Genomic DNA, 13,271 nt, shown 5'->3' with positions numbered 1-13,271 from the left:
CTTTCAGGATGTGGTTCTGACTTAACAGTTGCCACTGCTTCAAGTAGTAAAAGCAGCTTTAAAGCAATCACACTTTGCTAAATAGGTTCTCATATGTGCATATTACAGTAGATAACTAAGAAGAGGAAATATGGTAGCATCTAGAAGAACATGATTGTTCTGTTCAGGCATAGGACTGAAAATTGTTTCCATCAATAAGTTATTTGTTAATTTTCATTGCTCGTATTTTTTGCAGCATACATGAGGTCCAAAAAACAACTGCAAGAGAGGTTTAAAAACTTGTAACATTGCCATATCTGAAACACTCGGCTATACAAGGTCTTAAAAGCCTCATAAAAGTTCCAATTTACAGAAGACTACAGGGCAGAATAAGGAGCTACAAGCTATTTTAGCAGTTGAATGTATAGCACGTCATCTGCAGAGTACACTTCACCTGGATGGACACACAGAAGGCAAATGGAACTAAAATAAAACTAGCAGTCCATAACAATACGGCTAACTTTAGATACTCCAAAATAACAGAATGGCATTATATTGCCTACGATAGTATCCGAGATGCTTATAGAAAAGGGAACTTTAAAAAAAAAAGAGTAACAAGAGTAACAGGGACAACTGATGTCTTTCAATTCTATGATCCAGACAAGTAACTTTTTTTTTTCCTGCTATTTGGTGTCCAGTAAGAGAAGAATAATGCAGAAGGAAGTGGGGAGACAGGAAATTTTACTATCCCTCTTTGATATAGAGAGAGCAAAAACTCTCAAAGACTGGAGTAAAACAGAGCCTTCAAAAAGGAATAAATGAAAAATGACAGCAGATCACAATCAAATTCAAAAACTTAAGGATGTTACCACTTGTTAAGTACCTTAACTAATGTTTGTTCTTAGCCAACTGGTAATACAAAATAAAATATATTCACTTAAATCACCACATGATTCTTCACTGAAATGGTGGTCAAGCATTGGAACAAGCTGCCCAGGGAGGTGGTAGAATCACCATCCCCGGAGGTGCTTAAAAAAATGCATAGATGTGGTGTTTAGGGACTTGGTTTAGTGATGGACTTGGCAGTCCTTGGTTAACAGTTGGACTTGATGATCTTAAAGGTTTTTTCCACCTAAATGATTCTACAATAATCACTAAGTCATAGTAATTTGATTGCATGTGACAATTGTCCATACTGAAGCCACCTTGTCAAATTCTAATTTCATATTTGCAATAGCTCCAGCACTCAAGTCAGTTTGTTGTGCTTTCCTTCATTACTATCACAGAACAGATCTTTTGGCACAGAGTTAAACAGCAATTAAATTGCAATTCTGAATTCTAACAATTTCTTGTAACAAATTAGAAATATGGATTTTATGTTTAAATGTTTTCCAAAATGAAAACATTTGAAAAATAAAATTTGTAAGGCAAAAAAAGACAAGACATTCAAACTTTAAACATGATGATAGATACAAAAAGAATAAAACCATCAAGCTTAAAATTGCTTACTATAACACCCTACTCTCCTACCCCAGGTTGTGCGCAAGCCTGGTAACGTGTTACCACAGAACCAAGAAGCAAAGCGTCAACAATATTCTAGAAGTAGGATTAGCTTGCTCAGGTTTACAAATGGAAGTTTCACCTTACCATCAAGGAGACAGTCAAAGTGAAGGCACTGTAGGTATTCTCTCTCTCTCATAAAGCCATTCAGGGGTGTTGCCCAGCCTTCTGCTAGCACTTGCACCCATTGCATATCCACCTTGTAAAGAAATGGAGAAACAGAACAGATAGAAGTTGTTGCTTCATGATTGGCATCAGGTATTAACGATAATAAATCATGATTTACCTATAAAATACAGAACAGTGTAAATGAAAGTTTTCTCAGTATCACAGTTTTTAAACACAAAGAATTCAAAGTTTCTACAAGTAAGAAAAAAAGAACAACTTCTTCCTCAATGTTGATATTTTTGGCTATTTTCCAGTCCTTACACTAGATCAAGTTTCCTTGTGTTAAAAAACAAACCAAACAAAAAAAAAAAAGAAACAAACCACAGATTTTATTTGTAAGTGTTTGATAAAGTTCAACTTAACAGAGAGTCCCACCTGCATTTATTTTTTTAACAAAGGAAGATAACCACGATATTTAAAAAAAAAAGAGAAAAAACAATGAAAACAATGCATACAATTACCACACAAATAACAGAATTATGGGGGTGAATATTAAGAGGTCTAATCTTAAAACAGATTAGAAAGAAATTTTTTATTGCATAAACTAGTGAGACAATCCAGAAGTAAAATTCTCTTGGGACTAGTACTTATTTTAGTTTAAGAGGTATCAGCTTACAGGGAATTTCCTTCCTTAGCACTTAAACAGTCACATTATGACTTAGTGTGTGGCCTCTACTATTTCTACTTGGTCAAGTATGACAAGGACAGGCTTTGCTTGTGCAAGTCTCTTTTGCAAAGAGCATGACTAATTTTATTACACTGTATAATTTATGCTGAAGCAAGTACAACACACATTTTCTTCCCAAGTTTACATTACATACTTGCTTGATATTTAACAACACACTGGTTGGGGGTGGGAGGGGAAAGGATTTGTTTTTCTAGATAGGGAGCAATTTAGAACAGGACACTACAGAAATTTAATAATGGTGACCTTAAATATTTATTCCTCAAAGTAATAAAAAGTTTTAAAGACACATGTGAAAGGAATCTAGTATGATGCGGTGAAAGGAAGTACTAAAATTTGCTAGTAGTAGAAGGCTAGGCAAATTTTAGAACTATTTAATTCAGTGCTTGGTATGTTCTCTCAATCCTTCAAAGTCAAGTTACTCACTGCAGATGCCCAATTCTGAGCTTAGCTCCTAGATCAAATCCTGAGCTTTAAGTTTAGTAATACTGTCAAAAAGCCATTGAAAACACTCATGCATTTTATCAGTGTTTAAGCCTAGTTCTTCAGAAAACGAAGATAAAGCAGAACAGAAACACAGCCAGAAGCAGCTTTGTCTAATTCATCTGAGCTGGAAAATTGTGTATTTAACCAAAATAAGAACAGAGTTGATCAAGTTGATCCATATTTTTCCACATTTTCTCTGCTGGAAGCCAGAAAAGTAGCATGAATACGTTCTAACCAGAAAAAAAAAATAAAGTACTTCTGATAATCTCTTTGTAGACTTAAATTTGCAGCTGCTTGAGGCTGCTATACAAGGTTACTATCGTTCAGCTGAAGGTTACCAACACGGACAATCAAGAAGCAGTAACTGTCTTCATATTTCTAGGTCACTGCAATTTAAAGTAAAATGGTTTGTGTAAGTAAAAAAAAAGTTAGTAATTCTTCAAGAAATAGTTAATCACACAGGACATGCCAGCCACGGTTTAGTCCATGGACTGGAGAGGGGGCATGCGTGGGAGGAAGTCACTGTAAATTTAATCTTCAGGCTCGGGATAAGCTAAGTAACACTATACCAGCCGTTATTTATGAAGTTACAGAGATTCGTTTATCTCTAATAAGTGATCAAAGAACACACAGATGCTGTGCTTTCTCTCAAGAACAAAGGGTAAAAGTATATTGTGATACATTCTGTAACCAGTACAGGTATTTCGACTATCTCTACTTACACTGAGCAACAGATTAGACTGTCTTTCAATTTCAGTGAGATAAGTGAACACACAATACCTTATTTATTTCCAAGGTTAACAGAGACTCAGCATCAGTTTTGGCCAACTGTAGCTTGTTTTCTGGCACATAAAGCTCTTTCACCTCATAAGAGGCATCCACTGGTACAATGTCCTGTATAAAAGGAATAAACAGAAAGCTTCTTGGACACTGAACACTTAGTCAGGAAATAAAATTCTAGTGTTACACTACTGTGTAGCAAAAGTTTATTCATTAAACATTTTTTACTAATTTAAAAGCCAGCACTGTTCCAAGATTATGATACGTTGCTAGCCAAGCTGCTGGCTTGAGTAACTGAAGCGAAACATCCTGACGAGATTTTTTCAAAAACCTTAAATACCCCACATAATATTTACCTAGTAAATATTTAACTATTGAATTATGTACAGGGTTTATGACTTATTAATGCCTACATTATCTACAGCAGAAAGGAAGACACTATGCTTTTATACTTGCTAAAGTAGTAAAAAAAGTTTTAGAGACTGAGCATTTATAAATTTAAGTCATTCGCTATACAACATATGTTAGAAGTGGTAACATGGAGATAAAAAAAAATATCTCTTTCTCAAAGTGATTAATGCAGAAATACAAATTAAATGTATTACTTACAATTAATGACATAACATCAGTGTCCTAATCTATATATGAACAGCTAGAACATTTAAATGTGAAGCTATCTGTGCGCATATATGCAATGAACTGAAATCTAGTTTTATAACCAGTTTTATTTGAAAAAAATTCAACTTCCTCCATGCAAGACATCCTCACACCACGATGCTCAAGACCTTAAACTTCTTGTAAGATATGAATATAAGGATAAAAACATTTGCTTTAAAAAATGGGGAAATGAAAGAAGGCCATAAAACTTAGATAAAACTTCGAGTATCCTCTGAGAAAGGATGGTGCAAAATGTCAAAACCCAGTCAAATATTCAAGTGATATTCAGTAGCAAAATATCAGTGAAAAGCAGCTGACAGTCTTTTTAAAACACATTTCTCAGAGTTCTGGAAACTTTTGTAAAGTAATGCTTTACTTTTTGAGAAAAATGCTCACCCATACAGCAAATTATATACAGAGATAACAAGAATAAAGAAATTATCTTTATTTTTCCAGTATATGCAGCCCAGAATAAATAGGTATGCCTGTATGAAACATAAAGTTTGCCTAAGCATTTTAAAGCATTTATCCAAGATTTATCAGACATTAGGCACTACCTCTGTGGAAAGTAAAACAAAGGAAGTGAGATGATGAAAGGAAGTGGGAGATAAAATGACTGCGGGAGTAAAAATACCTAGTGAGTCAGACTCACTGGCTGTTACATAATTCATATCTCCAAAGACAAATAAAAGAAAATCAAATTAAACTAGCACTTAGAAATTATCCTTTATATGGAAAAGCTCAGTCCATTACATATCAGACATCATTTGGGAAGCTAATTTTATTAGACAGCAAGTTAGGCAAAACCTGCCTTCTCTTTTCTCCGACTGCACAGCAGCATTACAGCCCAGGAGAGCTGCAGCAGACTCCTGCCACAGCAATAAGCCCAGAATCAAATAAAGGCATTGCCTGCTGTAAAGAACAGCAGACCTTACAAGCCAAATATGACTTGAATACACATTAAGCTGCTCCATAGAAGATTCCCCTCTGGACCCTAATTCATTAACATGCTAAAATGTCCTGATTTTACAAACCATCAAAATCCTAAAATAGATGTGCCTATTGAAAGGGTGTCTTCAGATATTATCCTGTTTTTAGTGCCCCACTAACGGTCTAAACAATGGAGAAAACAAAGGTTTCACAATGTATTTTCTGCCAACAATCTACTTCACTATAAGGATGTAAATATCTTGACAGTTCTTGCAACACTGAGTCAGGTATTTAGAGAATTTGTAGGATTAGTAAACCTAGACTCCCTTGCAGGCATAAAAATGGTATTTAAAACAGCATCTTAGATTATAAAAAACCATCAGTATCTTAGATGTAAAAAAAAAAAAAAGGCAGTAAGAGGAATCCATAGGTCTTTAAACCACATGAATTTTACGAAAATGCTAGGCAAGCAAGCCATCTAGTGACCACTTCAAGGTATTAAGTTTACTTAAAGGTTCATTCTACCAAAGGATAATTTACACCATATTCCACTATATTTCTTATTTATCGATGCATTCATAGAAATAATGACAAAATAATAAAAAAATAAACCAGATACTTCATGGGACTGTTCCTCCTCAGACTGTGATAGTAGGTTCTTTGCTGATATCTAACATCCTCAACAGTCTGTAAAGAGAGGGCCTTCAGGCAGGTTTCCCATAGACGGGCATTCACAAGTGACATCCAATTTACATTACTGAATAACTAGCCTTGTAAGATCATATTGAGGTGTAAGGCCACTGTATTATTTATATATGGAAAAAACAGAGGTATTTGCTTGACTATAATAATCACTTAAGTCTTGATACCTACAGCTTGCAAGGCAGTTTGTCAGTACTTTTAAGTATAGGGAAAACTGAAACATGTAGTGGCCACCACGATCTTAACAGAAGGAGACATTATTTTCTGGACTGAGGGCTGCCTCTTCTCTGCCCACCAGTTGTGTTCTATCGCTTTGTAAATTCACTGGAGCCATAGAAACACTCCTCCACTGATGCAAAGAATAGGAACTTCTGACCCCAGACATTAAATGATGTTCCTCTCATATGTGTAAAGACACCCCTTTACACATTTGTTTTGGTCAAAATAATTCATGTTTAGCTTATGTACATCTGCATAATCTTAAATAATTTTGACCACAAACACCTAGGAAATATTCATACAAACCTATCAGTCAGCAGATCTAACTGGATGATTGTTGCCTAAAGGAGAATCCCTGCAATTAATACAGAATGGCTCTGAACCAAAACCTTGTCTGTGCCTTTTCCCAGAACACAGAAGTTTAAAAACAAGAGAAGAAAGCAAAAGAAATAAATAACACCACCATCACAGTATTTAACAGGTACACAACTCCATGTAACCGCAGCTTGCTCTTTAATAGTAACTCCAAAACTATATGTGCCCTCTTACCAATTTGAGGTACTGAAATTCCTGTAACATTCAGTAGTATGTTTTCAGAAAAAAGCACCCACAACTAAAGCACACATACCTCAAAAATAGGAAATCCATAACTTAAAGTACAGGAAGCTCTGCTTAATTTAATCTAAGCGTGAGAAGAAATTGTGTTTTATTGATGTGGGAATTACAGAAGTCAAATACTGAGGTGTTTTTTTTTAAATTATGATTAAAAGCTTATACTGGTTTTTGCTCACTCTTGCTTACATCTTCACTGTTGCATGTTTAAATCTTCACTATAACAGTATAAAACTAATAGTATAATCTTGCATATACTTTACACAGAGCATAGGGTTTTTTTCCCCAGCTTCTCACACAAAACAATTACGAGCCATGTCACAGAATCACAGAAGGGCCTCTGGAGGTCATCTAGTCCAAACTCCTGCTCAAACCTGGTCCCAGTTCAGGAGGGTGCTCAGGAACTGGGCCAGTCAAGTTTTGACTAACTCCAAGGATGGAGCATCCACAAAATCTCAGAGCAACTTGTGCTAATATTTTACCATCTTTACAGTTAAAGTTTTCCCCTATGTCTACTTTGAATTTCCTATGTTTCATCTCATGAACAACCTCAGTTCCCTCAGCCTATCTTCACAGGACAGGTTCTCTAGCCCTCTCACCATCTTTGTGGCTCTCTTCCAGACTCACTCCAACAGATCCATGTCCTCCTTATGTTGGGGGCTGCAGAGCTAAACACCAGGTGAGGTCTCACAAGAGCAGAAGGGGACAATCACCTCCCTCAACCTGCTCGCCATGCTTCTTTTGATACAGCTCTAGATATGGTTGGCTCTCTGGGCTGCAAGTGCACATTGTTGAGTCAGGTTGAGCTTCTCATCAACCAACAGCCCCAAGGCCTTCTCCTCAGGGCTGCTCTACATCAATTCTCCACTTATCCTGTACCGATAATGGCAGTTGCCCTGACTCACATGCAGGACTCTACACTTGGCCTTGCTAACTTCACAAGGTTCACATGGGTGCACCTCTCAAGCCTATCAAGGTCCCCAATGAAAGCTCCCAGTAAGCAGCACACCTCTCTAGAGAGTATGTCAGGTCAGCAAATAGGTGCCTCTGTACCTTCCCAGAAGAGAGTCACCTACCACCATTACGGGTCACCTTTTCTTAGTTGCGCTAGGTATTACACAGGCAACAGATCAGGCTGCCTTACTCCCTGTTCCAGCATCTCTCCTGATGTGGCACATCTTTCCTCTTCAGTCTGCAGAGTTGCGAGGCAATTCTGCAAGGGCACCTCAGGCTTCAGGGAAAGTCTCTTCTTCCTCCAGGTACTTGCCATTGCAAGCTTCCATTCCCCTGCACTATTGGCCCCCCTCCTCCCTCTTGCATGTGCTGGTGGGGGAGGTTTTGGCTGTTTACCTGTGGCCTGTAAGTCTACTGCAGGGTGCAACTTGGAAACAGCTATCTAACTTCTCCTCAGCCTACCTGACATTCTGCAGCCACTTTCTGCAGGAGCCTCTCCACCTGAGCACACCTTTTGCAGGCAGGTCTGCTGCCTGTCCCTGCCCCAAGGAGAAAGGTCGAGGCCCTTCCTGCAAGTCTGAGGCCTGCGCTGCAGCCTCTTCCTTCAGCAGCTCTGTCTGGGGAGGCATTGGCCACTGCTGGGGTAGGTGGCACAGCCCCCCTGGAGCTGCAGCCTTTGCTCTCAGATGACTATCCACCATTCTGCCTTGAGGGTCAGGTAGGATGAGCGCCCTTGACCTGTGCAGATGGTCACTGACCAGTGCCCAGTTGCTGGGATGTGTGTACTTCAAGTCTCTCCATTCAGCCAGCAGAATGTCCATTCCTCGAAGAGGTGTCCTCCCGCTCAGCCATGCCATGCCACAGCCCGTTTGCCCACCCTGGTCACAGCACTCCCCAGGGCTGCCCTTTGTGGGAGTGGGGGTGGCCACCGTTACGCCCGGGCCCACGCACACCTGGTCAGCTGCTCCCATGGGAGCTGTCGGCTCCTGGCGGGTCTCTGCTCTGCCCTTCCCCTGGGACTCCCTGGCTCAGGAAACCACCCTCCATATGCCTCAATCTCTCACTCTGTTGTAGAATGCACCTGCACCAAAGCTGATGATGGCCTGGGTTCTCTCGTCTCTTTCTCATGTCTTAGGAAGAAAGATACTTTGTTTAGTTATCAAAAGGTCAGTCATTGCACACAATGTCAGCATGTATCAAAGGTAAAAGATAGGTATGCTGCAAGTTAATGTCATTGTACTGTATTTCATACAAATGCTTATTACCAGCATTATATACCATTTATAAAATCTGCATGATCTGCATTTTGTTTTAGAAATCCCAGTTCGTTCCATCCAATCGCCTTTTCCTGTAGGCATCGCCATCTGAACAAGTAACAGTTGTATTCATACAGTTTTTCTGCTGAAATTATTTTGAAAGCAGGAGGAGACAGGAAACAAAGTTTCACAAAAAATAATGATTCAGAACCCACCTAGCAGCTGGGTATAATCAATTGTCCCAAATATACTCTGAGTGTCTAATTTACAGTCTAATAACAAAGTGAGCTGAAGACCTGTAATGCCTGCTCTATGTGAATGTTGCAGATACTAAGCTCCTATGTTTGCAAGTTTCTTAATAAAAAAATACCGAAAGATGTTTTGGAGCCTGCGGTAATTCGCATTGATGACCAACATGATCACGCAGAGTATTCTTTATTACCAAGTTTTTGGTAAGTGAATGAGGAACTAGACAGGATTGAGAACTTTGCTCCAGAGAGAACCATGGTGTTGTTATAGTGATAGCTACAGTAAAATTTGAGGTTAAAAGAAAAACCACAAAACAAACAGATTTACAGAACAGTAGAATCCATTTTATATTTTCCAGGAACCGCCAGCCTCAAGCTTCACATCATTAACAAAAAAAAAAAAAAAAACCCAAAAAAAAAACCACACACACAACTTGACCTTATAAACCACAACAAAGAACAACCCCTAACTTCTATTCTGCCTCAAATTCTTGCCACTCCAAACTTCAGAATTTGAATACAATTGCAAGCAATCGTGTGAGTAAGTCTAAGAAATCAGTACTATAAGATACCATGAGGACCACCTTCCCAAATACAAGTATAATGCTAAGCTTAGGTAAGAACTTGGCTGTAACTGTTGGGGGATGGATGGGAGATGGAACAAGGGACAGAACGTTGATCCGTATACTCACAGTGGACTGAACTAAATAGTAGTAAAGTGCATAATCAGATTCCAGTTTGGGAGGTTGTATTTGTAGAGCCACTGTAAGGTGATGTCCCTAACAGGACATTTATACAAAAGGTAGTTAAAAATTAAAAAAGTTACCTACTAGAAATGCAACTCTTTCCTTGTACACTTTGTACTTCCTCAACAATAAAGATGGCATTCCTGAGTTATGACTTCTTCAGAAAATATTTTCCAGGCTAAATATTGAACTTGTTCCATAGTAAGGAAGCATGAATTTTGTGCAAGGGGCCAGATCAACTATACTTGTTGACAGGAAAAACAAGAACACACACAATGAGATCTTTACAGCCAAACACCTACACTAGGCTTGTCTGACTCCATTGGAAAGTATCAGCTGATTGAAATCCAAAACTATCAAGCTCAAAAGCTACATAAGCCATTCTGACTAGGCTGGGGAGGAGGGGGCGAGCATGCAAACACCAATTTGTGTAGTACTGAAAGGAGCTGTGGGGGAGGTGGTGGTGTGCAGGCATGGAGAAGTGGTGAAAGGAACTTTCATATGACTCAGACTCAGTAGCTTTAGGAGATGCTCATCAGTACCTTGTATTCTAGGTCCCTAAAAAGAACTTTGAAGTATCTATTACATTTACATGCAAAGATACCAAGCCAGATGATCCTCAAAACCAAGTTATACCACATAAGAAGTTTTCAGGTTCCACAGCTGTTTACTACTCCTATTTCCATGTGGTTCTCCCTTATTCTTCCATAAAGGACTGAACATGTTTTTGGAAAAGACCTGATATATTTGTTTCAGAGTTCTTCTCAAATATTATGAAAAATTCTAAGAACCAAATAATTCCACTACCTACAAAAGAACAATGTTTCAAATTCTAGTTTAATAAATACGTATGTGTGTATATCTGTATCTCTATTTCAACACATATTTATACAGTTCCAGCTGTCTTTACTGCCATTATTATCTGAACTACTATAAAAACAGACCTTGAAATTCAAGGCTTACCAATACTTTGTGCAGACTTCTTCCTAAACGTTTTCACAGCTATTGAAACAAAACGAATATCCCAAATTATTTTTAATCCTGCTAGCCTATGGTCTTCTTCTTTACTAATCACAATCCATTATTAAAGAACACAGGCACAGCTTGTTCCAATTAAAGGAAACTTAGAAAAATTATTTTCTCAAGATATCACTGTATTAATATGGCCTGAGAACAACACATGCCTGTTCAGCCATGCCTTAGTTTCATTCTCTCTCATTTAAGTAAGCAACCACTAAGGTATCTTGACATTTGTGACACTGTTGGCTATAAAGACAAAAAATAAAAGCACTAAAACTGTGCCTCAAGCATAGGACAGCTGACTGGGCCAGGAGCCAGCATTCAGCACCATGTACCAAGTGTGTTAATGTACTTTGGAGATCACTATCTTGGCACACGTGACATTGGTTTCTACAATTATGAAGTTTACTTAATAGTTCTGAGCAGAAGGCGCAAGGCTTCCCACAGTCACGAAATGCCACCTCCCATAGGTAGGACTCCTACACAGGCGTCTCCTTTTTTCTTCCAGAAAATATTCAGATTAGCATTAGGGTAAGAATAAATAATTCTGCTGCGGTTTTCTGCCCTGTCTTATCTCCTGAGCAACACTGTGCAAGCAGTGATCTATTAACAGGGCCTTCTTGAAAATTTAGATACAAGGGACTAAATCTCTCCAGAGCTGTAGTGGCACAGAGGATTAAAATCAACTCCACGCTGGCTACATGATGAGGTCTTTTGCTTGTACCAACTTCAACACTTGATGGAGCTTTACTCAAGCTACTGCCTACACTCTAAATTTCCAGAACATGCACCTCACAAAAATATGAGTAATTGCCTGCTAGAGTATCTAAATTAGTTGTCTCAAATGTCATCCCACTATCCACAGACTATAGATAAGAATGGAAGGAGACCTATTTCTTCTAGATGAAGATTAGTAGATTCTGGGGGTATGGTTTCAGGAGAATAAAGCCATCTCATGGCTGCCTCCACTTTTGGCAGGTTTGGGGTTATTGGTTGTTTATTTGTTTTGTTTTCTGTAGGTGGTTTGCTGGCATACTACTGTTTGTTTGTGAGGGGTTTTGTTTGGTTTTGTTTTGTTGGTTGGTTTTCTGTTGGTTTGGTGTGTTTTTTAGGTTGGGTAGTGAGCTGAATCCACTTATCAAACAGGAGGAGGCCCAGAGGCTTCAAAAGTGTTGGTGTAGATCATAGGCATGAACAAAGAAAGAGACCTACCTTTTCAGAAGCTATGAACCAATAACTTAACTCAGCCACGTCAAGAAGATCAGCTTCCTGAAGCGGTCATTACACAGTTGCAGAACCACTTTTACTAGTGCAAGAAAAACATTGGGAACAAGGGAAACCAGACACAACCATAGCAGCCCCTATCTAAGCCAGCTCAAATTACTGTGTAAATACAGCCCTGTCTCTTCACATCTGCAGTATATATTAATTGGTTTGCTATAGAGACAAAGTAAAACATTTCAGGCCCTTACAAATGCCAGTAACCAGTTTTAAAGTCTGCATTCATCATTGGTTCTGTAACAGCTGAGACACCCTTCTCTCCCTTCCAGTTATCAGTTATGATAATTAATATAATTTTCCACTTGTCCAAATCTTATTTCACTTAGAGATCAATGTTGCTGCAATGTTTAGATTTAAAAAGGATGCACATAATAGGACAAGTTTGAAAGCTAGATTTTAAAGATGCATAAGCCTTCAACTATTAAAAAAAACTGTCTCTGCTTTTCCAAGTACAGATGTTCAAATTGCAGGCACAAATGTTTTGAAAAGGTTACTAAGATCTATCTGCATTTCTGCTCACCCTTTCTTGAAGAAGTTCCACAACTTGTTGTATACAATCATTCACATCACAGGAATCAGTTTTCAGCACAAGCTCGGGGGCTTCTGGTTTTTCATATTCCGAGTCAATCCCAGTAAAACCTACAGAACATAAGAAAAAAATCTTAACTGACTTTTTCCAAAAGATTGTGCCAATTTTAACATTGTTCACAGACAAGTTTTCTAGATAATCAACAGGTTTTTTTCTTCATCAGTCCATCCGCTAATCCTACTACATGACTGCATCAAACTTCGGTATTCTGCAGCACATACATAGCTCATTTTTGTTAGTGAAGTTATTTGATTTAAATTGCGAATAAAGGACGGACCATTGGCAGAATAACTGTGCACATCAAACCAGAGTTAGTCATCCATCACCTGTCCTTCATTATTAGCTGTGATGTGATTGTTGTGGGGTTTTGGTTTGTTTGGTTTTAAACACAAAGCTGAA

At 38.4% G+C, this 13,271-nt stretch overlaps 1 protein-coding gene across 2 annotated transcripts in view; it reads right to left on the bottom strand.

The window, feature by feature from the left end:
- The window catches only part of PAPSS1 (3'-phosphoadenosine 5'-phosphosulfate synthase 1), a 48,047-nt gene that overhangs the window by 20,641 nt on the left and 14,135 nt on the right, over positions 1 to 13,271 (bottom strand). For both annotated transcript variants that reach the window (XM_055795466.1, XM_055795467.1), the window contains exons 5-7: positions 12,804 to 12,922; positions 3,659 to 3,772; positions 1,627 to 1,738 (exon numbers count right to left, since the gene is read on the bottom strand). In XM_055795466.1, the coding sequence (XP_055651441.1) occupies positions 1,627 to 1,738; positions 3,659 to 3,772; positions 12,804 to 12,922 (345 nt within the window). The remainder of the gene's footprint in view (positions 1 to 1,626; positions 1,739 to 3,658; positions 3,773 to 12,803; positions 12,923 to 13,271) is intronic.

This window comes from Falco peregrinus, chromosome 2 (assembly GCF_023634155.1).
Source record: "Falco peregrinus isolate bFalPer1 chromosome 2, bFalPer1.pri, whole genome shotgun sequence".
Lineage (NCBI taxonomy): Eukaryota > Metazoa > Chordata > Aves > Falconiformes > Falconidae > Falco > Falco peregrinus.
The sequence above is the reverse complement of the archived record's forward strand: the minus strand, read 5'-3'. Positions and strand labels throughout refer to the sequence as shown.